This window comes from Pyxicephalus adspersus, chromosome 2 (assembly GCF_032062135.1).
Source record: "Pyxicephalus adspersus chromosome 2, UCB_Pads_2.0, whole genome shotgun sequence".
Taxonomy (NCBI): Eukaryota; Metazoa; Chordata; class Amphibia; order Anura; family Pyxicephalidae; genus Pyxicephalus; species Pyxicephalus adspersus.
In genome coordinates, this window is record NC_092859.1 from 59,997,283 (window position 1) to 60,022,033 (window position 24,751).

Consider the following 24,751-nt stretch of genomic DNA (forward strand, 5'->3'; position numbering starts at 1 on the left):
TTTGTCCCTATTCTTTTTTTTTTAATAATCTGACATTTGCACTCATGTTGATTTGCCGCCACACAACTCCTCTGTTCATTTTATGTAGTGCTACTTAGCACTATTGTATACAAGCACACTTCCATTTGCTGTCCAAAATGGTTGTCAATTAGTTGTCCAGCTGAGTTGCATACTCATTCTAACACACCTGATGGTAATGAAAGGAGGTCCAGGTTGCCAAGCACAACATCAAACCACACACAGGGTCAGTCACTCTTGGAAATGAGCAGATGTTGTCTTGTTCCTTAAGTTAATGCACATTAACCACCCGATCGTTAAACCCGACCTTGGTTCGGGGTAAAAAAAATTGCAAAAATCGTTAAACCCGAACTTTTGTCGGGTGGTTAAATGCATTAACTTACCTGGTTCCCGCTGTGATCATCTGTTCTGTTCCAGCGTCGATCTCTACAAAAAAATACTCACCTTCTCCCCGCAGCTCCTCCGGACACGCCCTCTATCTTGCTTCTTCTCCCGGCGAGTGCAGTGTTGATCTCCGGGGTTTCCCAGTGACGCTGCATGCGTCGGTGCGGGTGGGAGGCGGGGCGGGAAATTTAATTTGCTTTGCATTGAACTCAATACAAAAAAGCTGTATTGAGTCCAATACAAAGAAATCCTTATATAATATATATATATATTTGTATTATATATATATATTATATAAGCTACTGTACAATTAAATTACATTATACATTATTTTTTTTAATTTAGATTTTTTTTTTAATTTTTTTTTTTAAAGATTTTTTTTTGTTTTAGAAAAAAATTTTTAATATTACATTTATAAAATTTTGGACATATTTCGGTGAGTTAGGCGGTAATTCGGTGAATTAAAGCCTACAATCTAAAATAAATTTCCATACAAAAAATGTAACACTTTTTGCATGGAAGTTTGGAAAGAATTAGAATACCCGGCGTTCACGTACACGTCCCTTGGCGATTCCTGATGATGTTTGTGCATGCGCCTGTCGATGGGGGTCGTAGCGGGAAATTCAAATATTTTGTATTGGATTCAATACAAAGTCCTGTATCCAATCCAATACAAAATAATACAAAATATATTTATGTGGTTTTGTCTATAGGTATGACGTTGGACTGTTGGACACTAGGCAGGTGTTTTAGAAAAATATATTACTATACAGTATACCGAATTATCGCATTTTCAGTATTTTTGATTTATTTATGTATTCTTGTTTAAGTTGATTTTTGTGTCTTTTATTTAGATTTATTAAAAGTATTTTTTTTTTTTTTTTACATGATTGTGTGTTTCAAACATTTTTTATATTAATGATATCTACTAGATCCCTGTTTGGACATATTTCTGTAAGTTACAGGTCTACAATTAAAAAAAAAAAAAATTCATGAAAAACAGTGTACCGCTTTTGGTACAGAAATCTAGACATCATTGTAACGCCCAGGTGGCTAAATACCAGAGTGTATGCATTATTTAGATGTTTACCCAAAACAAATAGTACTAGTATATCAAACTACCAAGGCCAAATCCAATTCGTGCCAATTTTTTTTAGCTTTTTTATCCCTTCAGGAAGTTTCTGTAGGTTTGAATGACATTTTAGATCTTGGCCCACTATATATATTGACTTATTCCCCTCAGCTTGGTAGTGGAAGCACATAAGGTAGATTCCTCCTTCAACCAGAAGCAATATCCTCCATGAATGTTGCTTGAAGCTAAAGCCATGACATCAGAAATCATGGGAATAAATAGGCAATCTTTTCAATTTTAAGCATGTGAAGCAATATGGTCCAAAATGCCCTCTTTGCCTATTTCTTCCTATAATTTCTCTTTTTTATGTATATGTACACACATCTAAATGCATACATACATGTTTTGCTTCATGTGCACTCATGTCTATACATACATGCATGAGTCATTTATTGATACGATCCTTTAGATTTGTACACCAGTAAACAGATATTCAATTAAATAAAAAAATAAAATAAAGTTGAGGAGGATTTAATGTTAAAAGTATTATATATATATATATATATATATAAAATGTGTGTATATTTAGATACATATATAATTATATGCTACAAAAATTATACATATAGTTATATTTATTTATTTTTAATATAATAACTATGCTCTGAATATGGGGGTAAATGAGAGGGCAGAATCGAATGTGACACCAAGACAACATGCCCAAGGGGAGAGGTAGAAATATGTCAGGGGGAAATTTGGAATTTGAGGGGGGGGAAGATGATGAGTTCCGTTTTATAAAGGTTGAGTTTCAGAAATCTGTCAGCCATCCATGACGAGATGGTTGAATGGCAGCATGAAATTTTATCCATGACTGAGGAAGAAAAGGCAGGGGTGGACAGATAGATTTGATTGTCATCAGCATACAGAACACTTGGGGAACACCAACAGGGAGGAAAGTGGAAGAGGATAAATTACCATTGAAAGAAACTTGAAAGGTGCTGTCAGACACGTAGGAAGCAAACCAAGAGAGAGCAGTGTCACTGATACCAAAGGAACGCATGATTTGGATTAGAAAGGGCTGATCAAAAGTGTCAAAAGCAGAGGAAAGATCAAGAAAAAGAGGAGGGGAATGTTGCCTTGTGACATAGCTCTGTGGAGGTCACTGGCCACTTTATTACGGGCTGTTTCGGTGGAATGGACAGCTCGAATACCAGAACTACTCAGACTACCAGAATACTCAGGTAATCGGGAGAAGGGAGATAGGACAGTAGTTAGACAGTAGGGATAGGTCAAGAGAGGGTTTCTTCAAGAGAGGGAGAATAATGGCATGTTTGAAAGTGAATGGGTAGATACCAGTAGAAAGGGAGAGGTAAAATAGTTCAGTTAGGGTGGGGGCCAGGGTGGAGGAATGGGTACAGAGTGGATCAGAGGGAATTGGGTCAAGCAGGCAGGTAGTAGATGGAGATAATGGGAGAAGAGAGGAGACTTCGTCCAGAGTAAGAGGGTTGAGGGAGGTTAGTGATAATTTACAGGTTGAAGGGGTGGATATGGTTGGCGTGGCACGGTGAACAGAGACATCATGTCTGATTTAGTAAATTTTATCTATAAAGTAGGTGGCTATGTTTTGGGCAGAGAAGGTAGTTGTAGGGAGAGCAGGTGTGGGGTTTAGGAGGGAGTCAATAGTTGAGAGGAGGCTGCATGGGTTGGAAGCTTGAAAGCAAATGATAGCAGAGAAATATTTTTGCTTGGCAACAGTGAGTGTTAAAGAGTTGTAGTCTGTCTTTGTAGTCCAAAAATCAGCCATGAGGCCAGACTTCCTCCATTTGCGCTCTGCTACGCGAACAGTCTTTTGTAGATATTTGGTGTGATCAGGGGTTAGCCAGACAGGGGAAGCACAAGGTGGCGACGGTAACTTTATCCAGAGCCAAAGAAAGAGTGTGGCTGAATTGAGTGGCAGCTTTATTCGGGAATGTTATTTTAGAGAGAGTGGGGGTTAGGGACGTAGGACACGTCTGGGATGTGGCAAAAGGGGCAAGAATTAGACAAGCTGAAGGTGGTTAGGTTGTGATCAGAAAAAGAGAAATGGTGAGTTGTCAAGGGTAAGGTTGCAGAGTTTGGAAAAAACAGGTCTAAAGTGTGTCTGGCGATATGTGTTGAGCCGTTTATGTTCTGTGTGAGTCCAAAGTAGGAGGTAATGGAGAGCAATTTGGCTGTGTTGGGGTCATCTACTGGAACAATAAAGTCACCGAGGATGAGAGTGGGCAGGTCATGGGAAAGAATCTGTGTGAGCCAAGAGAAAATGTTATCCAAAAATTGTTAAACTGGGCCAGTGGGCTGGTAGACAACAGCAACAATGAGGGGTAGGGGGGCAGAAAAGACGAACGGAATGGACTTCAAAAGAGGGGATAATCAGAGAGGGTGGGGTAGGAAGGACTCTCTATGTACAATTAGGGGAGAGAATGAGACCCACACCACCCCCTACTCTGTTGCCAGGTCTAGGGGTATGTGTGAAGTGCAGGCCCCCATAGGAGAGAGCAGCAGTAGAGGCAGAGTCTGGGGAGGAAAGCCAAGTTTTAGTGAAAGCCAGCAAGTTTAGAGATTTATAGAGGAGAAGATTGTGGATAGAGGTTCATTTATTGCAGATCTGGCATTCCATAGACTGCCAGAGAACAGTGGTAAGGACTTATGGGTGGGGTGAATGGGAATGAGGTTAGAAAGAGGAAGTATCTCGCTGAAAAGGTAGGGAAGAGAGAGGCTGTGGGGGTCCAGGGTTGGGTGAGATGTCACCAGCAAGTAGCAGTAGAGAAAAAAGGTGCAGAAATACAGACAGAGAAAGCAGGAGAGTGAAGGAGCAGTCAGACAAGGAGTTAACAGACTGGGGAGAAGGAATAGAGCCAGGAGAGTGAATACAGGGTGAATGAAAAATTCCTACTGATAATTGTGAACCATATAAGTACATGATACAATATGGCAATCTGAAGTCTATGTGAGCAGGACAATTTAAAATACTTTTGTTAGAAGCAACTTTCATTCCTGGGCTGCTTGCAAGTTTTGGAGTAGTCACATAATTCTAGTTAAGTTTAACAGGTTCAGTTGTTCTTGAACCAGCATGTCATCCAGTAGTCAAAAAATATCACTTATCAGCAAAGGATTCTTTCACTGGTCTTTGATACATGGCCGATTACTGTTAGAGCTGGATTCCAGAAACATAGATACACACACTGAGTACTTGTAAAAGAACAGTTTTACCTGCTCCCTAAAATGTATAGTAGCAGAGCAAGTCATGTGGCCGTCACATGGTCAGTTTATGGCAGTCACATGGTTGGCTCATGAGTCACATGGTCAGTTCATGGCAGTCACATGATCGACTCATGGCAGTCGCATGATTGGCTCTTTACAGATACAAAGTCTGCCTCTGGAAGTCACAGAACAATCATGTTCTTCCTCATGGCAGTCACATATCTAGCTGAATATTGGTTTTCACAGAAAATGTCCCCAATGGTTTACAGGAAACACACTAAAAAAAATGCTTTCTGGACAAAAAAATGTAAATATAACATTGAGGCAAAGATGTAAACAAGTCAAGTTTAGCAATCTGAAGAGTGTGACATTACTAAAAATGACAACATAGGGGGTCAGCAGTAATAAAACTATAATTGTTAAACACCAGCTTTATTCTTAGTAATCCTTTTTGTGACACAAGGAAAACATGTTTTCTTTAGAAAAAAAGAAGAGAAGAATATACAAACCTGTACAGGGAAAGTGTCACGTGGCTGGAGCAGGCCTTAATCTTGTTCTGTGCCTGGAGATGAGTCATGTTCTCTGTGCTTTCCCCATTGATTTCCAAAATAACATCTCCTGGGCATAGGTTGGCCAGAGCAGCCTTACTTCCGGAATTAATCTGCACAGGAAGGGAAACAACAGGAGTATAGTTTATATGCTTTATACTCTCCAAGGCACAAAAAAAACACATTGTTTAGGCAAAAAATTGATGTTCTAGTAAAACTGCTTTAGACTGATACATTTGTATACATATGGCTCTAAAACCACATTATGTTGTACTGAGACTTTAATACTGGATTATCTCTCACTCTTAAGGTTTATATACTCTATTTTGCCACAATTGGAAGAAAGAACAGAGAACAGAAGAGAACAGAAGAGGTAAAGGTCAAGGTAAATAGCTAAAAACCTATTACCCGTGAAAGAAATGTTAAAAAATGCCTTACATGATGATTGCTAAATTAGGAGTTAAAATTAGGTCTTATCCACATACTCTGTTGGATGAAACAATAATTTTTATCAACAACTACTGCTTGAACACAGATGATCTGAAGAGAGAATAAAGATGAAGGCATTGTCATAATGTGCACTGTGATCTGAAATATCTGCTAGTAGATCAGTTTAAGGAGGTTTCCATTTTTTTGTTAAACAAAAATGTGAATGTGGAGGGTCATAATGTGCACTGTGATCTGAAATATCTGCTAGTAGATCAGTTTAAGGAGGTTTCCATTTTTTTGTTAAACAAAAATGTGAATGTGGAGGAGTGCGCATGCGCCGTTGCCCGGGATGGACGAGTTCTAGCCGGCTCGGCTTCCCCCGGATCCCTTATTGGCGCCTATAGTAGCTGTAATCGGCAGCCACGCTACTATCTCGCCAGGCAGGCTTCAGCATCCCTTCCCGGTGCTCCGGATGATGGTGGGCAAGTCGGGTCTTAAAGCGAAAAACCGCACATCGCGGTCTCAGGCTCCCCGGCCGGCTCCCAAGATGGCGGCTCCGAAGGAGGTACACGTGGCAGCAGGCCGGGATATCCAGGAGAAGGAGAGGGAGAGCGGCTCTCCTGCAGGTATGAGGGGGGGTGAAGCAGTCAGGGGATGGGAGAAGGGTGCTTCTCTCTCCCCCCCCCTCCAGCAACTTGGACATGCAGGATTCTCCCAGCTTGGGATGTTCTCAGCAGTCCCCCTCACAGATCTCCCTGCATGCTGTACAAGGCTCGATGAGCACTCCAAGGGAAGAAGCTGCATATACTACTCCCCATACATTGTCGCAGCCCGATGGCCCTGCATATAACATGCTACCGCCTGACACCACTGTTTATCCCCCCCCCCTCTGATCTACCAACTGATGAGAACAGGCTGTATCAGCATATAGCTGGCCTCCTACAGTCAGAATTAGCCAAAGTTACAGTGACCATCACATCCGATCTGCGTCAGGATTTACAAAACCTGGGCACACGTATTGATGTTTTTGAGAAAAAAGTTGATGAGACGGTGTCTCAAGTTAACCAGAATTCCAAGGAGATCTCAGTACTACATGCCAAGATGGAGGATTTACAGCTTAAGCTTGATGATATGGAAAACAGGTCACGCAGAAATAACTTCAGAATCAGGGGATTACCGGAATCCATTAAAGATGTCACGGAGACGGTGAGGCGATTTTTACAAAAACTTCTCCCTGATTTACCAGAATCGCACTTACTGCTTGATAGGGCACATAGGGCTCTGGTGGCACCCAGACAAGACGGCCCACCCAGGGATGTAATCGTTAAACCCCATTATTTTACCACAAAGAAAGCTCTATTAAAGATTGTCAGAGCTATGGATCAAGTCGGGATGGAAGGGCATCCAGTTCAGATTTTTTCCGACATAACACCATTTACTATACAACACAGGAGGGTGCTGAAACCCTTATTGCAAGTGCTGATTGATAACAAAATTAAATACAGATGGGCTTTCCCGTTGAAGCTGATCTTCCAACTACAAGGGAAAAGTTTTTCCTTCTCCTCTTTTGCTGAAGGAGAACAACTTCTCAAAGATTTGGATCTAATCCAGAGGGAGGTATCGCACACTTCACCAGACAGGGGGGCCTCGGCCTCCTTGTATCCACTCTGGAACAAGGCTAAATCATCTGGAAAGCAATTACAGAAAACTCCTTAAAGGGATAAATCAGACGCTATCCTGCTGAAAGAAACCTGCTGGGAAACATTCCGAGCCGACACCTCGAGAACAAACACTGGAAGCCATTTTGTCCCAAGCCGTTTCCTTTTTTGCTCTTTTGTTGTTGTTTTTGCCTCTCTCCGGTGGACTATCCTTGCAACAATCTTGGTGGGGCTGTGACTCTATAACCTGTTTTGCATTTTTTTATTTTCTTATGTTTGCTAACACAGCCCAAAGCGGGAGAACTTGGGTTAGTATAGACCTCAATGGGTAGCATGAGGTTGCTGGCTGACCACTGGGGGTTTCTAAAAAAATGGTTGTTCTGTTAAACATGTGCTGCCTTCCCTTATTAAGTTAACCAGTGTTGCCTTGTGGGACGGTATTCCCATTCTACTAGTCTGAGATTAGACTGTACGATATAGGATATTGTTTTTTTGTGCGTATCGTTGAGTGGCTGCCGAGCCATCAACCATGGGGTCCCCCTGGTTAGTCTCTTACATATTTTGTTGGGATTTGTTTTGCTGGGGTCCTGATGTATTTATACTAGATTTTTAGAGGGCGTGGGATCCGGGGGGTTACACATGCCCTCCAGTTTCAGGGAATTAATTCGGGCCCTATTTATTTTCCTGGGCCTGCAGGAAATCTACCAGACGAGATGGAGCTTGATGGAGCTCCTGGGAGCACAGGAGGTGAGGCTGACCCTCGGGACCCGGGAGCATTTGTTTTCCGGGGTTTGGGGGGGCACCCAATCCTCTCTGGATTACATTATAATTTTTGGTTGTGCCAAATGCTTTTGTTTCTGTTTTTTTTGTGTTTGATGTCTTGTCTGTTTTGTCTGTGTCCTAGTAGTCCCCTCCCTGCTATTCTTGGAGGTAGAGGAAGTTTGTTGATGATTGTGCTATTACTATATCACCGTGTTGCCTGACTCTCGTGCGGGGTCTGTGACCCTTACTAGGGTAACGTTGCTTTCTCATAATGTCCAGGGCCTCAACTCCCCAGTCAAGAGATCTAAGGCATTTCATTATTATATTTCACTAAAAGTTGATATCCTAGCTTTACAGGAGACTCATTTCACCAATAAATCAGCTCCGAGGTATTTTCATAAAAACTACCCTATTTTTTACATGGCCAATTCTGACAAGAAGAAATGTGGGGTTCTCCTATGTTTTAACAGGAGTCTGAACTTTGCGCCACAGGAGGTTTTTAGGGACCCGGGGGGAAGGTTTCTGGGGGTCATTGGGTATGTTGGTATGCAGATGATCACAATAGTATCCTATTATGCGCCTAACGAAGGTCAAGTGGCATTTTTCCGTAGCCTCCTGGGTGAAATTTGGCCCAAAGTACAGGGTTCCCTGATTTTATTAGGTGACTCTAATCTAGCTCTTGATCATATTTTGGATAAATCCAAACTGGGTAAATATAAGGACCCCCCGAAAAGGAGCCATGGTCTTGCGCTCCTTTTGCGACAATATGACCTGATTGATAGTTGGAGGGAACTTAATCCATCAGCTAGGGACTATACATATTTTTCGACAGCCCATGATCAGTATTCGCGCATTGACCATGGTTTTGTTCAGTCTCGTATGCTCCCCAATATTTTGGGGGCCCGGATCTTGTCTACACCTTGGTCTGATCATGATCCCTTGGCAATATACCTTTCGGGCTTTAATCGCCCACAGACTGGGTATCGCTGGAGACTTAACGAAAGCTTGGTTTCAGATCCGCTGGTGAAGGGAGAAATAGAATCATTGCTAAGTAACTTTTTTCAGATAAATATTGCGACAGATACGTCCCCAGCAGTTAACTGGTAAGCCCACAAAGCTTATATTCCAGGGGAACTGAATAAACTAGGGGCATCACGCAAGAAGGCTCACAACAAATTGATTGAAACTGGCCTTAGTGATTTTCACCAGTTGCAGCGACAACATAAGATTTCCCCTCAATCCGTGTCGAAGTCTCAATTAGAGGCTAAGCGCACTGAACTTAATTTACTTCTAACTACTAGGGCAGAAAAATCAATTCGTTGGTCAGCCCATAAATTTTATCTGTGGAGCGATAAACCAGGTAGTCTTTTGGTTAATAAACTCAATCCCAGTCCCAAATCACAAGCGTCCCCCAAAATTAAGGTCAGGGATGGCAGGCTATCTCAAAATCGGCAAAAAATATTGGCGGCCTTTAAAGAGTTCTATGGCAATTTATATAGCCCGGAAGACTCAGTCACCAAAATCAATATTGATAGGTTTCATAACAGGCTTGACCTACCTAAATTACGCCCCAAGCACAAGGCAATCTTGGAAAGACCATTTACGATTGAGGAAATAAATGGGGTGTTGAAATTTCTTAAGTTAGGTAGCTCATCTGGTCCGGATGGTTTTTCTAATTTATACTACAAAACATTTTGCCCTATTCTGGCGCCACATTTGACGGTCTATTTTAATTATCTGCGTGACGGACACTTTCTGTTAAAAGACGCCATTGGAGCATATATTAGTGTGATTCCTAAGCCCGGCAAGGATGCCTCAGAAGTGGCCAATTATAGGCCGATCTCATTAATTAACTGTGATCTTAAAATTATGACAAAGATTCTTTCAATTAGACTGGGCTCATTTTTGGGACTATATGTCCATCCGGACCAGGTGGGCTTTTTGCAAGACAGACAGGCCCCGGATCAAACACGAAGGGCAATAGACATCATCTCAGTGGTTGGTACCAACTGGGATGGGGGCCCCCCCCGTAAGGCTATGCTGCTTTCCCTAGACCTTCAAAAGGCTTTTGACAGTATTTCATGGGAATACCTGTTTCAGGTTCTTGCTAAGATGGATTTTGGGGCCCACTTTACCAACTTACTGTTGGTGCTCTATGACTCTCCTGAAGCAAGGATTTCGTTAGGGGGATTTCTTTCCACAGCCATCCCAATTAAAAGAGGGACCAGACAGGGCTGTCCGCTCTCCCCACTGTTGTTTGCCCTGGCTATCGAACCTCTGACCATTGCTATGCTTATGGATCCTAATATTCAAGGGATAACATGCGGTCAGGTAGAACATAAATGTGCCCTCTTTGCTGACGATATATTGATGTTTATTACCTCCCCAATCACTACCTTGCCCAACTTAATGAAACTATTGGATGATTTTTCTTTGTGTTCTGGCCTGAAGGTGAACAGATCTAAATCCTAGGCCATCAATATAAATATCCCTTTGGGAATGCTGGAGGGTGTGCAGAAGCGGTTTGATTTTAGTTGGCAAAAGGAGTCTATTCAGTATCTTGGTATACAGCTGACTCCTATGTACAAAAGTTTTTATAAGGCTAATTACACAGGCTTGTTTAAAAAACTCAATGCGGATCTTCGCAGGTGGTCTCATGCCCCTCCTTCGTGGCTGGGACAGATAGCGGCTGTCAAAATGAACCTACTCCCCAGACTACTTTATTTTGTTTCGCACGCTTCCTCTTCAGGTTCCCGTAAAGGAGCTGGAATTTTTACAGGCTAAAATAATGCATTTCATCTGGGCTGGGAAGAAGGCCAGAATACGAAAGGATACTCTTTTTGCACCAAAGTGAAGGGGGGGTTTGGGGGTCCCGAATCTGAAGTATTACTATGTAGCGGCACAGATCGCACAGACCTCGCTGAGCACTTTACATGGAGCTCGCCCCCAATGGGTGGAAATAGAGAATCAGGACAAATTCTCGGGTTCCAAAGAATCTCTTATGTGGCGTAAAAAAAGTGGGCGAGGGACTATATTAGGTCCTGCACTGTCCCACTCTATACAGGTTTGGGACAAATTCAAACACTATCAGCAACTAACCTCACCTCATAAACCTCTAACCCCACTTTGGAATAACCCGGAATTCCCACCGGGCTTAAGTTTATCTAACTTCCATTGGTGGGTCTCCAAAGGTTTCAGAAGGGTGAAGGATTTGATTGATGTTCGGGCAGTGTTTTCCTGGGAACATTTAGTCAGTAGTTTTGAAATCCCTTACACGGAATTTCAAATATAGACAACTGTCTTCATATATTAACACGGTAATTAAAGATGCACCGAAACCCATGCGCTCCTCTGTATTCGAATGCACGTGCCTCTCCTTAGCCTCAACCAAAGGGCAAATTTCAGGGATCTACTCAGCCTTAGTAGCCCCTACTGATAAATTGCATTATATGCGAAACTGGGAATCTGAATTGGGTACTACATGGGATTTGGAAGAATGGTGGGATATGATGGATTCCCTTTCCAGGATCTCCCTGAATACTGGAATAATAGAAGCCAACTATAAGGTAGCTCTTCAGTGGTATCTCACCCCAGACAGACTAGCGAAAATGTTCCCCTCAACTTCTCCTGTCTGTTTTCAGGGCTGTGATTCTAGAGGCACAATGCTACATATTTGGTGGTCATGTCCTATAGCCAGACGGTATTGGGACGAAGTGTTTGATCTGATATCCAATATTCTCCATCAAAAGATTGGCAGCACTGTTGAAGCAGCGCTGTTTGGCAGGCTTGATATGTCCCTACCTGGTCCCTCAAAAAAGTTGATTAGATTGATATTACTGGCGGGCAGAATTTCTCTGGCCAAAGCATGGAAATCTCCCTCGATATCCTTGGACCCTATACACACTAAATTGAACTGGATTATGGTTAATAATAGAATGACTCACACTCTACAGAACACGCTGGATAAATTCGAAGATATATGGGAACCTTGGATTGTTTTTAATAATAAGTAATGTATATTTTCAACTATCAGTACGAGATATAACACGCTAATGTCACTGATCTGATCAACTCCCTCTTCCCTCCCCTCCCCTCCCAGTAGTTTACTTGTTCTATGTTTGTCTTTGTCTTTGTTTCATAATGGGGACGCGGGTTTGGTTTACGCTACTGTTCAAAATCCTCGCTGTGTACGGCTTTATTTTTACCAACAATTTCAGATGGTATATTATGTGCCCTAATTCTTTAATCTCCCGAAGCTCTCTTTATTAAATATACCAGGGCTCTAGCAATTGTGAGGCCTAGACTTCATCTGATTAGACCATCAATGTTACTAGGTGTATGCTCGTACCTTGCTGCCCCTTATTTAGATAATTCTGTTAATTTCTTGTTTTTTATGTTGACGTAAATGTAAATATATCTGTAAAATTCAATAAAAATATTGAAAGATAAAAATGTGAATGTGCTTTGATGACCTTCTACCCCTTGACTCATCCTAACACAGCTCTGGTCTTAAAAAAATACTTGATTTTTTCTCTCTAATCCCATTAGTTCTGCCTTGTATAGCATTTTATTATTCTTACACATATTTACAGCAAGTTTATCTGTAAACAAATTTATTTTGGAATACAATAGGGAAGAATTAGAACTCCTGATGAGCTTTACTATTGATAAAATTACTGGTCACCAGAACAGAAACACAGACAGAAACAAAAATGCTTTTTGTAAGTTAAGTAGTAAGAACTAGAACATCTGTCAGCTTTTTATTTTTTCTGTTTCTCAAAACTCAAAGCTCAAAAACTGTAGGAATAATGTTTTATTGTTTTTCAAAGTAAATATTCGTTCTGACCTTTCCCTGATGATGAAGTATGCCAGTACGGAGTAGAAAAGCAAAGACTAAAATTTTCTAACATCTACATTTATACACAAATTTAACTGATATATGTGAAGGGCACTGGTTAAAGGAACATTTTACATATGCAGAGTGTCTTCTTGGTGGAGTGGGGAATTTATAAAACAAACTACAACCTCACAGTAAATCTTTATCACATTTTATTATTTTCTAAACTACCTTCTATGTGCCTGGAAGGTACATTCACAAGAACATTTTTAAGGCTGGAATAAAAAACCTTTTATACAAATTGTGCAGAGAAGGCTGCTGAATGCTTGTCATGTGTGACAATACTAGATTTAATATCTCCCTGTTTATTTTGTTATTCTTATCAGATTTGTTGAGTAATGACTCTGATGTCCAGCAGGCAGTGTTTATTTTTGGTGAGAGGGGCAAGGAGGTGGATCACTTCCTCTTGGGGGGTTTGACTGAAACATCTGTTGATGGGTGTAGCACAAGTTTATTCAAGAGCCCTTGAAATTGTGATTTTTCTTCACTGACACACTGAAACCATACCTCTGGTCAAAAATAGTACGTTAGCACATAGGAGATATATAAAATTATATTACCCTACATGTATACTACAAGTCAATTCCCAGAGAACCTATTTTTGTACATGTTGCATGTTGGCTTACAAAGAAATGTATTTTTTTAATATATCTACACATTTTACATATATCTGCACATTTTACATCGTTTTAAAATAACATACCTATAATTTTTCTCTATGTTTTATACAATATGCATAAATATGTTCCCCCAGGACTATTAATGCCCTAACACTAACCCTATATTCTAAAGTTCAAAATGTGAAAAATCCACAGTCAGGCAAGTAGTTATTTCAGAAAGGGATAGGTAATATCTCATTTGCAAAAACTGTTCTTACATGCCTGATTGCCACCTAGCATATGCAGCTCAGTGTTTCAAAATAGCAAAAGATCAAGTACAGGAAGAAAAGAAGAAAGAGGATAGCAGCATCCTGCGACAGAACAGAGACAGGTGAGTATTGTGAATTTAATCTCCTAAGCCAGGGGTCCTCAAACTTTTTAAACAGGGGGCCGGTTCACGGTCCCTCAGACTGTCGGGGGGCCGTACTATAGTTTGAAAAAAAACAGGAGAAGATTCTTATGCACACTGCACAAAACGTATTTATTGTATAAAAAACATGAAAGAACAATACTATATGCACAGCACACTTGCCGATCATTAAAAAAAAAAGTGGTGTTTACTTTGGCTTTAAAATTGCTTGAGATTATTCCTCAATTCCTATGTGCATTGAAAAAAATTCATTAATTTGCTTCTTTTTATACACCCTACCCTACACCCAACACTACCCCACACTTTTTATTAATTAAAAAAGGGCTGCTAAAAAAACTTTGTCAGTGTCTGCTACCTGTCACTCACTGCTGCCTTCATACATGGATCACACTGCAGCGCATATGTACATGATCAATGTGCATAGTATGTTTATACTATTTACAAATGTACATTGATCATGTACATTTGTGCAGCAGTGAGCAGGGAATGAAGGCAGCAATGAGTCTCTACTTTGTTCATACCTTCTCTGCCTGATGGCTTCAGCCCGACAGCTCCAGCGTTACCCCGGCAACAGTAGTGTCACGTGACCGGGTTCCCTGGAGTGCAGATGGCAGGCAGCCAGAACTCAGGCAGGAGAAGCAGCCTCAGCAGCCGGCGGGCCGGATGGACAACTTCAGGGGGCCGTATTCCTCCTTGTCCTCCTCCCCCTGTCCTAAGCCTTTTCCTACCATACCCTTAATTTAACATTCCCATCCTTGCTCTAAATGTCTAATGTTCTTATTTAATCCTTAATACCCCTATTTTAGCCCTGACCAAACTCTTTCACATGATACACCCTAGCCGTAAAGAGAAACTAAACTAAAAACAGCAAAAAAAAAAAATACAATTACCTTTAATCCCACAGGGCAGTCTGATCCATCTGGGGGTGTCCTGCATGGGGTCCCGCGTCGACCCAGCATCTGTCCCAGGGCCAGTGCTCCGGGCGCCGCCATCTTCGTCTCTTCGTCTCTTCTTCCTGGTTCTACGTCACCCAACGTGACCCAGGCACGAGAATGGGTGATGTAGGATGGAAAAAAACTTCTGCGCATGCTCGAGAAGGAGCACCCAGGAGCCTCCCGGGATGCCTGACGTAGGTATCCCGGGAGGCTTTGCGATCTTATTCATTCTCGATCGCCTAGGCGGTCGAGAATTAGGGGGTGGTGCTGCACCCCTTAAAAAAAAAAAAGGTGTTGCACTCTTGCAAAAAAAAGTCACATACAAAGAACTGACTTTATGTATGTACCATCTACAGTGTGGTCATGGACCACCTTTGAGGGCACAAAACAAATACAGAAGAGAAATAAAAAAATACTTTACTTTGCAACTAATAAGCAAAGTATATACTATTAACCCACAGATATATGTGATTCATATACATGGCTTTCTATTGCCCCTATAACATTTACTGTAAAAAATGTATAACCTGATAAAATGCGACAGAAACTTCTGTCCTTTTCTGTGCTGTTTCTTTTGTTTTGTGCACACAAGATTTCAATTATTCTATCATTCATCAAATTCAATTACAAAATACTTTAAGAGGCAATATTTCCTTACCAGGAAATGCAGCAGAGGGTAAACAAAATATATTTTGCCTGAGAATGATCAATGAAGGATGTCCTATTTAGGAAATAATTCTGTTAATATTGCTGAATTGCCATTGTAATAAAACAAGTAGACCTCAGACTGTATTTGACAACATATGCACAAGCTCAGCTCAGATGGTTTTGACATATGGTTGCATGGCCTCTTCTGTGATTTTCCACAGGGTCAAGCAACCACAACGTAGTCATGAGGTACTGGGAACAGGAGCTACAAGATGTTTGTGGGAGGCACACTGATTAATGTCTCTGATTACCACTTAATGCCCAAGGAGCAATATAAACATACAACAAATGTCATATTTTATTTTGGATATATTATGCAAACCAGATAAATATTTTTTGGTAAAATTTACTGGATAACCAGAATTTTTAAAACATTTTTATAACAATCAATCTTCTTTACATGTCAATAAACTATCATCTTATACTGATACTAAACATCATTATTTGTAAGCAGTAAATCATACAACAGAATTTTTGCTTTGGAGCTATATATATGGGTTACAATGTCATTTGTTTATTCATCAGCATATACATTGAAAGCTTGCTGGGACGCTATATTCCTTGATGCTAAAAAATGAACATGTAAAAATAATACTTTGGAACAGGTATGTGAGCCTGTTTGCTCAGTAAACAACTTTCACAAATACCTTAACATAATAGATACCCCTGATTTTTTAATAAAAAAGACTCTTATCTGGAGGTTTCGGTTCTGAACTAAACAGGATGTGAAGACTTTTTTTAACACTGACCTTATGAGATGGAGCAATGAATTGAAGGTTCCTTTTTGTCGCCCAAGCTGTCCATCCAGCACTCACACTTTACCTAAACAATTGTAAGACATTAACACTGGCCTGTCAGCATTTATCTGTATTAACTAGTCCTGCCTGCTTTTAAATGTTTGCTTTCATGACTTTTAGGGATAAGATATTGTAAACCTTAAAAATATGGTATTTCTTCACATAAATCATCAACTTATTTTACAAAAAGTTTAATCAATGTCAATGCATCATAAGACCAGGATGATCAAGTGTGCTGAGATTCTGACAACAAGAATAATTCACTTTTACACGTTTTGAGGAGGGAGTGTGGTGTACTACAGGAGTGTAATGGATCAATGCCAATGATGCAAAAGATATGCATACGATTCTTTTTATATATAGGCAAAGCAAAACAGTACCAACAGACCCTTTTAATGAACAAACAGAAAAAAATGACTTTTCTCTTCAAAGCAGAGACATAATCCATGACCACTGAGATATGGTCATCTTCATTTTTGACATCATTTGAACCCAGTCCATTGCGAGATCTATGGACTACAGTTGGTTCAGAAGATGGAAAAGAAGAAGAACACAATACTTTTATACTTTTATATTTCTAAAAAAGAGATAGACTGAGATTGCACATTTATGCATGATTGAATTTGCACTGCCCAGAATTTAAACAGTATCTACAACAGTCTCTACAACTCTTGAAAACCATCATTACAAAGTTTTCATTTAGAGGTAGAACTACAGCTAGAGAAAGATTCCTGTGTAAGTCTGCTGGAGACATTTATAAGGCTTCCTTTGTCATAAGGAGACAGATGTGAATTTTCAAGTGTTTCATTTTCTAGGTATGTCTGCAACATCTCAACTCACCAAGGCTAAAACCATATGACAAAAGCAATAAAACTACTCATTAGGTCACCAGTTTATTAAGTGTAATTCCAACCTCACACTGAAAGAAATGTTACAATCCTAATCAGTTACAAGCATTATATTCTAATACTTCTGGCACTTGTGAAGAGGCCGCTCTGTTAAACAATACTTCCTCAGTTTTCCAACCAAGTTAATTTTTCCTTACAACTGCAGATGGTAAGAGGCATAAGGAAACATAGGAAACTTAAAATTTAAGTTGATTCACAATTTATTAAAATTGTTAAAAATGTTCTCATTTTTTTTTTAAGAAAGGCAAAAGAGCATACATATCAATAAGGTTTGTGAAAGCCACACCAACAGAAATGCAAGAAAGGTAACATTTATCCAAACGTCTGCAAAATGTACACTAGAATGACAGTTATTGACAGTTCTTTATCAAGTTTAGGTTCTACTGTTTAGTCTGTACAGTAAATGTCTTGGAGGAGAAGGAAGGGACATTGCAGGTGTAGGTGTATTGCAGTGCAAGCAATAATGGAAGAAAAAGGCAGAATGACATAAAGATGAGCTTATCAGTGTGCTGCCTTTACTTTCACTATCTATTTAAAAGGAAATGGGACTTGTTAATAAGAGTGAAACTGCAGTAGAGAAAAATCTTTATATTTCAGCCTTAGATACCTGATGTTCAGCCTGAAAAGCAGTCTTTCAGTGGTAAAGATATGTACATGTGTTATTGGGAATAGCTCTGTTAGTACACATAGAAATAGAAATTTAGTTTGCCCTGGACTATCAATCTGATTTGAAGCAAAAATCAGTTGTTCTGTTGTACTTTGTATCAATGTCTATCTTCCACTACAAATAACAAAAATGGCAGACTGTACCAGTCAATAAAATACAATGCAGAAGTGTATTCAAACTACAGGTTTGTAACAAGTAACTAAAAATACCACCTAGAAGCTTATCACCCACACTAACATGCAGGTAGTTAAGGACTTCCTACATACAGAAGACTCCTAGATATGAAAGGGGCTTTCCTGCTTGCTCGTGTTCAGGACAGAGGCTTGATGGGGCGGTTTGCGTGTCTTGCAGAAGAAGTCTTTTGGTATAAACACAGCTGAGGTTGTGGGTGATCTTAACGGCTGAGCTGTTCTGAAACCTCTTGTAACTCTTTAATGACCAAGGCAAACTCTGCAGTTGTTTCTTTTTGCATTTCAAAGCACAGCTTGCTCCAGAAGTTAATAAATGTCCAGATTCTTTTTTTTTTTTTTTTTTGTGATTAACTTACAGTAAGGATTTTATACAGTAACCGACACTACGCTGCCTGCCCGCAGCTACTGCTCCTGAATGGAGGCTGGATGGGGCAGAGGGGGCGGTTGGCTGCCTGTGATGGGCAGGTAGTGAACCGCCTCTCTCCGCCCCTATTCATTCTCAATAGGAAGCCTGCTTGTACTGTATGTGCATATGTAGCAGAAAGTTGAGTGGTGCCTTCCTGCTGTGATAGTGTACTGTGATAGTGATACTGTACAGTGCTGTGCAGAAGCATTGTTTAAGGCTGTACTGTATTTGAAAAGGTTTAAGCATTTATTGAGCATGCAGAGAAAGGTAAAAAGAAATAATATGTTGAGACAAACATCTGTTATAATGGAATTTTTTTTAAAAATGTACCTGTTCGGACTTACAAATTCAATTTAAGAACAAACCTACAGTCCCTATATGTAGCACAGGGACTACCTGTATTATGTAAAATGTCTAGCAATTGGTTTATATACAGCAGATGTTCAGAAGTGACATGACATTTTTTAGTTTGTCGTGGTATAATTTCAGAATCAAGTTCAGCTTTCCTGCAGATAAAACCCAGATACCAAATAATAACCCCGTCTTACAGAAGCCATAATTTTTTCCTTCCATTTGTATCTGTTCTGCACCTGCTCTGAAATATATCAGCATAACACAGCAAAGAGTTGCACTTGTCCAACATTTTCACTGTTTCTGGCATGTGCACACTGTAACAAAGTTTTGCCCATAGTTAATTTAGTGCAGTTCTCAGAACTGGGATGTATTCCATCATTTTGAAAATGAATTTGCTACAGCAAGGAGTAACAGAAAACAAGTTTTAGCTGACAGATGTAATTCTAAGCCAAACTTCAGCAACATGACCTTTAAACTGAACTCCAGCAAACACCTAAATACACAGCTGAAACATAATATGTGAATTGTTTTACTAGACAAAATATTTGGTATTCTATTGAGTCAGTCTTGTGAGCCAAGCAGCATGTAATATTGAATGGCCAGATCAGTAACCTCACTTTTCTCAACTGCACATCAGGTCCATCCATAAGTTAAGAACTAGGTCCAATGGTTCCATCCTGTCCTATGCAACCCCACCCCCCCCAAAATATTTTCTTTAATAATATACAATTTTTTTGTCTTTTGTCCAGTTATGAAATGCAGAGTTTTTTTCCTCCTCTTTGTTCCTTTTCCAGTAGACAGTAATGAACATGGCAGAAAATAGTGATTACATTGCAAAATATACAAATTTGTTCTCTGCAACATTCTGCTGCCCATGCACCCCTTGAGCTGACAGTAGATTTTACACACAAACTGGATTTTCATTATTGGAGATGATTGGTTATGATCATCTCAATTGACAAGTTAATGTCCACACAAGTGTCTTAAAACATAATTTAGCAATCTGCCATGTCAGAGCATGTGTTCGGTCATCTGATAGGAATCGAGATGGGGAAGGGGGGTTGGTGACCAAGCCTAAAAATTGGAAAATCAGCATTTACAATCTGTTTAACCTCTTCTCCTGTTCCTTGTAGACATTTCGTCTCACAGCCTGGTGCTTCTTTAAGATTGAATGGCATTCAATGAGCCCATTTAGGCTCTATACAGATTCAATGTTGCTTGCTGTGGTTAACATTTGAATGGATGCAGTCACTTAAGCAGCCTGTACTGTTCTGTGCCTATACTGTCACCCTCTGTGTTCTGTTTATTAGCAATGGGTGTTGATAGCTGTCAAGAAAATCCTGAAAAACTCTATCCTTAAAAAAAGGTAGCTGAAAAAAGTAGGCAGCCAGAGTTCTGTGTATTCATATTGTAATTGTTGATCTTCTCACTGCCATTTATTGTGTATTTACTGTCCACATATTGACATATACTGCATTTTTTTTCACATATTGTCACCTAAACCTATTCACTGCCCTCCTATTTTTACTGCTGTCCACTTATCAACCACATATTGTCACCACTGCCTGTTTGTTGCCCGCACATTAAAACAATTACTTGTTTGTAAATGAAACACCATCTCTGTATTGTCAGGCTGGTGATGTTTCCTTAGAGAAGCTTACTTCTATAATGTATTCCCCATGTCAATAATACTGGCAGACAGAAAATGACTAAAGGTACTATGGCCAATACTGCCTTTCTCCCCTGAGTACCTGCAAACTAGCAATTCATCACACATCATTGAAGTCTTTGTTAAATGGATAGGGGGGGGGGGGGGGGCAGATAGGAAGATGCACAGGTGAGGCAGCAGTGGCTGCATTAACCTACAATGGTGTGTCACAGGGGTCTGACAGTGGGGATCTATCACTGCGGAATGTCGGTGGGGTTTGTCAGTACAATTTTAAAAAGTAAGTAAGTAGTCTTCATGTTTTTCATTGTAATTCGACTTATATTATTTCATATATATTGCAGGTATTTCATTCTGTAGCTGAAAACAATCATATTCAAGCAGACAGATGCTGACAATTGTTTGATTGATTGTGAGCTGGATTTTACATTGTCATTGTTAAACCAGCACACAGTGGAAAGACAAGGTCCAACTGTTTTGCTTTCTTTGACTTGCCTCACAGAACAATATTCTTGAAAACTTTATTGTTCTTTAAGTAGTAACATTTCTCAGATAATCACTCTTTTGAGACTAAACACACGTAATGAATGTATACCCTGTCATACCCTTCTGCTTTGTCCACTCAGTTTTGCCAACTTCTGTTTGCAGACAGACAATGCTCTCTGGTTATACAAAGTAATAGTGACTACAGCTGGTTATTGACTTGAATAATAAAACTGAGGCCTATTGCAAAATTAGATACTGTAGAAGGAGACACTGTGTTAAATTGTATATACAACATAGGACAAACATTACATTTATTAAAGCTTACCAGTCCTTAGATATTTATAAAAATTGCTACATCAGTATTCCTTTTCTAAGATAGATACAGTTCCTGTTCTTGAGTGACAATGTTGAATGTTCAGTGGTTTTCTATTTCTGACATGACATCCCCTTCATGACAAAAACAGACTAAAACAGAAAACGTGTAGCTTATTTATTTAAAAAATGTAAACACTGCTAGCACAGCTAGATGAAATCTCTTTTATGTTAACTTTCCATGATCCCTCTGCACATCAGAGGCCAGAAGTGCTATAACTGACTATATATCTGTGTATTTTTCAAAACTAGGGACTGGAGAGGAAGGTATTTAAGCTAGCTAAAGGTCAGCACAGATGAAAAATTTTCATTAGTCGAGACATTAGTTTTCAATAATTTTTTTTATTACTTTTAATATTTTTTGTAAATCGAGCAAAACAAAGAAGAAACAAAAAACAAAGCAGTTACATAACACAACCCATACACAAATAAGTACAGTTTATACATTGGAAATTCTTTCTAGCCCAGGCAGAATCAAAAAGTAGGGTGCACGAATGACACCCAAAAAAAAAAAAAAAAAAGCTAAACACGACATCCCGTACTTATCCAACATGTGCATAAGATGATCATAAGCATGCACCAGTATTTGTAAACATAGAAGACATATATGAAAAATTGCCCATAGGATTATAAGACAAAAAGAAAACCGTAATAGTATATCCAGAGGTAGAGTAATGGAAACACTGAGACTACTCATTACAGCCTATAAATATGACATTATCAGCTAGCCAGAGAAGACAAAGGTATGGAGGGTATTGATATTGCAACTAGGGTTCCCACACTAAAATAAACTTTTGATGGGAATCATTGTGAGAATTTGTTAATTTTTCGTTAACCAGCATGTTATCCATTCTAAGTTTTACCTCATGAAATAGTAATAATTGCTTCCTCCAATTACTGGCTATTACTTGCATAGCAGCCCAAAACAAGTACATACATAATTGGAATTGTTTATTGGTAATTTGCACTAAATTGAAATGTAGTAGAGCCAACCATGGATCTTTGGGAATAAACACTTGAAATAACCCATTCAGAAGTTTAAACACTCTGCTCCAAAACCTATTAACAAAAGAACAAGTCCACCAGGTATGGATAGGGGTCCCCTCCTCATGGCAACCTCTAAAACCTAACCCTGATCCGTGTTTAGAATAGTGTTTTAGACGCAAGGGCACCATGTACTATTTCATCATAGCTTTAAATGCTGATTCGATGGTGGTAACATTCATTGAACAGGTGGCTGTTTTGGACCATGCCCGGAACCAGTCCTCATCCGGTCTTTTGTGTCTTAAATCATGCTCCCAAAAGGAAATATATTTGTGGAAATGAGGATCCTTTAGCCTTTTAAGCTTATTGTATAATATGGAAATTAGCTTAGGAGTTAAAGGGGTCCTTAAACAAATATGTTCCAACACTGACTATTTTAGCGGACGATCTTTATGTTGGCTCAAAGATAAGATCCAATATTCCTTTCCAGGAGCATCATGGGTATTACATATACTATCCTAGCTCATTAATTCTGATCTATCTAATAAGGAATAGTGAAATAATTATGAGCAGACCACTAAATGAATGCTGTCGGTGAGTCCCATCCAGGGAGATATGTAGGATTATTTTGAATTGGAAGCAGAGGGAGGAAAGAGGACATTAATTTGCTAAAATATCTAATTCTATCCCAGCAGCAGGACACATGTATCAAATACGGGGTCAGACTGGGTGGCCGAAGCTTGTAAGAAATCCAAGGTAGCGCTTTTACATCCATAGGATGACATAGATGTAGCTCAATCTGAACCCACAAAGGAGCCATCGATCCAGCATACAGCAAAGATATAAGTGCGATATGAGTTGCCTGATAATATTTGAGGAGATTGGACCCCCAAACCTCCATTCTTTTTAGAAACAAATAATGTTTTTTGGGGTATCTATGGCTTCTTGACATAATGACATAACAGCAGTTTGCAATCCCTGCAATATCTTCATAGGGACACAGGGCAATATTGTCATTTTAACTGAGTTGGACCTCCTCATCCAATATAATAGCAGATTCATCCAACTAGTCAGCATCGTTTTAAGTTTAGTGAACAGTGGTTTGAAATTAACCTCATAGAGTTGGTCATATCTCCTTGTAAGCTTAATACTGAGATAATCTAGATATTGGGTGGACCATTTAAATTGAAACTCTTGTTTGACCAAGGTAATAGTCGAAGATGGAAGTGTGATATTCATAGCTATGGATTCCCCTCGTTTATTACCAGGCCTGATACGTGTGCAAATTTCGATAAAACTATTACCAAATTTCAGAGCAAAATTGTAAGTACTAATGGTAAGCAGAATATCGTCTGTGAAAAGATTTAATTTATTTTCCTCACTACCTACTTTAATCTCATGAACATTAACATTGGACCTCATGAAGCGAGCTAAGGGCTCTAAAGCTAAATTGAAAAGCAAAGGTCACAAAGGGCACCCTTGCCACGTGCCTCACCTTATGGGAAATGCTGATGAATAATATGACATGTAATATATTCTAGCCAATGGAGAGGAGTATAATGAATGTAACCAGGTAATAAATTGTGGCTGAAAACCCCACTTAGAATATAAAATAAGTAATCCCACGAAAGGAAGTCAAAGGTCTTGTGAATGTCTAGGGTTAACAACATACTCTGAATGTCCTTAGAGTGGGCAATTCGGAGTAGGCTAATAACTTTCCTTGTACTGTCAGGAGCTTGCCTACCTGGTACAAACCCCACCTGATCCTTATGGATCAGAAATAGTAAAAATTTATTTAGTCTAGTCGCCAAGATTTTTGTCATTATTTTTTTTTTATCCACATTGAGTAATGAAACGGGCCTATAATTATGGGGTCCAACTCATCTTTTCAAGGTTTAGGCAGCATTGTCACATGTGCCGATAACAATTATTGAGGATGTTGTGGGTGGTCCTTCAGGTAGTTCAAAAAAATTGTAAGATGAGGTGCCAATTTATCTTTTATTTTGTAGTAATTTTTTTTGTAATAAAGTGTTTAAAAACCATGAGGCCATGGTGTCCTATTAGTCTTCAGTGGCTTAAAGGTCTTAAGGATTTCTGGCATGGTAATATCTGCAGACAATTTATCTGACAAAACACTAGGAACTATAGGGAGATTTAGTTCAGCAAATAATTCATCCGCTAGGGAAGATTGGAAATCTGGTAGAGAGGCATAAAAAATTGCCAAAATTCCCCTAGAGCGC

At 39.6% G+C, this 24,751-nt stretch overlaps 1 protein-coding gene across 1 annotated transcript in view; it reads right to left on the reverse strand.

The window, feature by feature from the left end:
- PDLIM4 (PDZ and LIM domain 4) overlaps positions 1 to 24,751 on the reverse strand; it is a 181,194-nt gene that overhangs the window by 145,673 nt on the left and 10,770 nt on the right. The window contains exon 2 of the mRNA XM_072400844.1: positions 5,224 to 5,375. Coding sequence (XP_072256945.1) covers positions 5,224 to 5,375 — 152 coding nt within the window. The remainder of the gene's footprint in view (positions 1 to 5,223; positions 5,376 to 24,751) is intronic.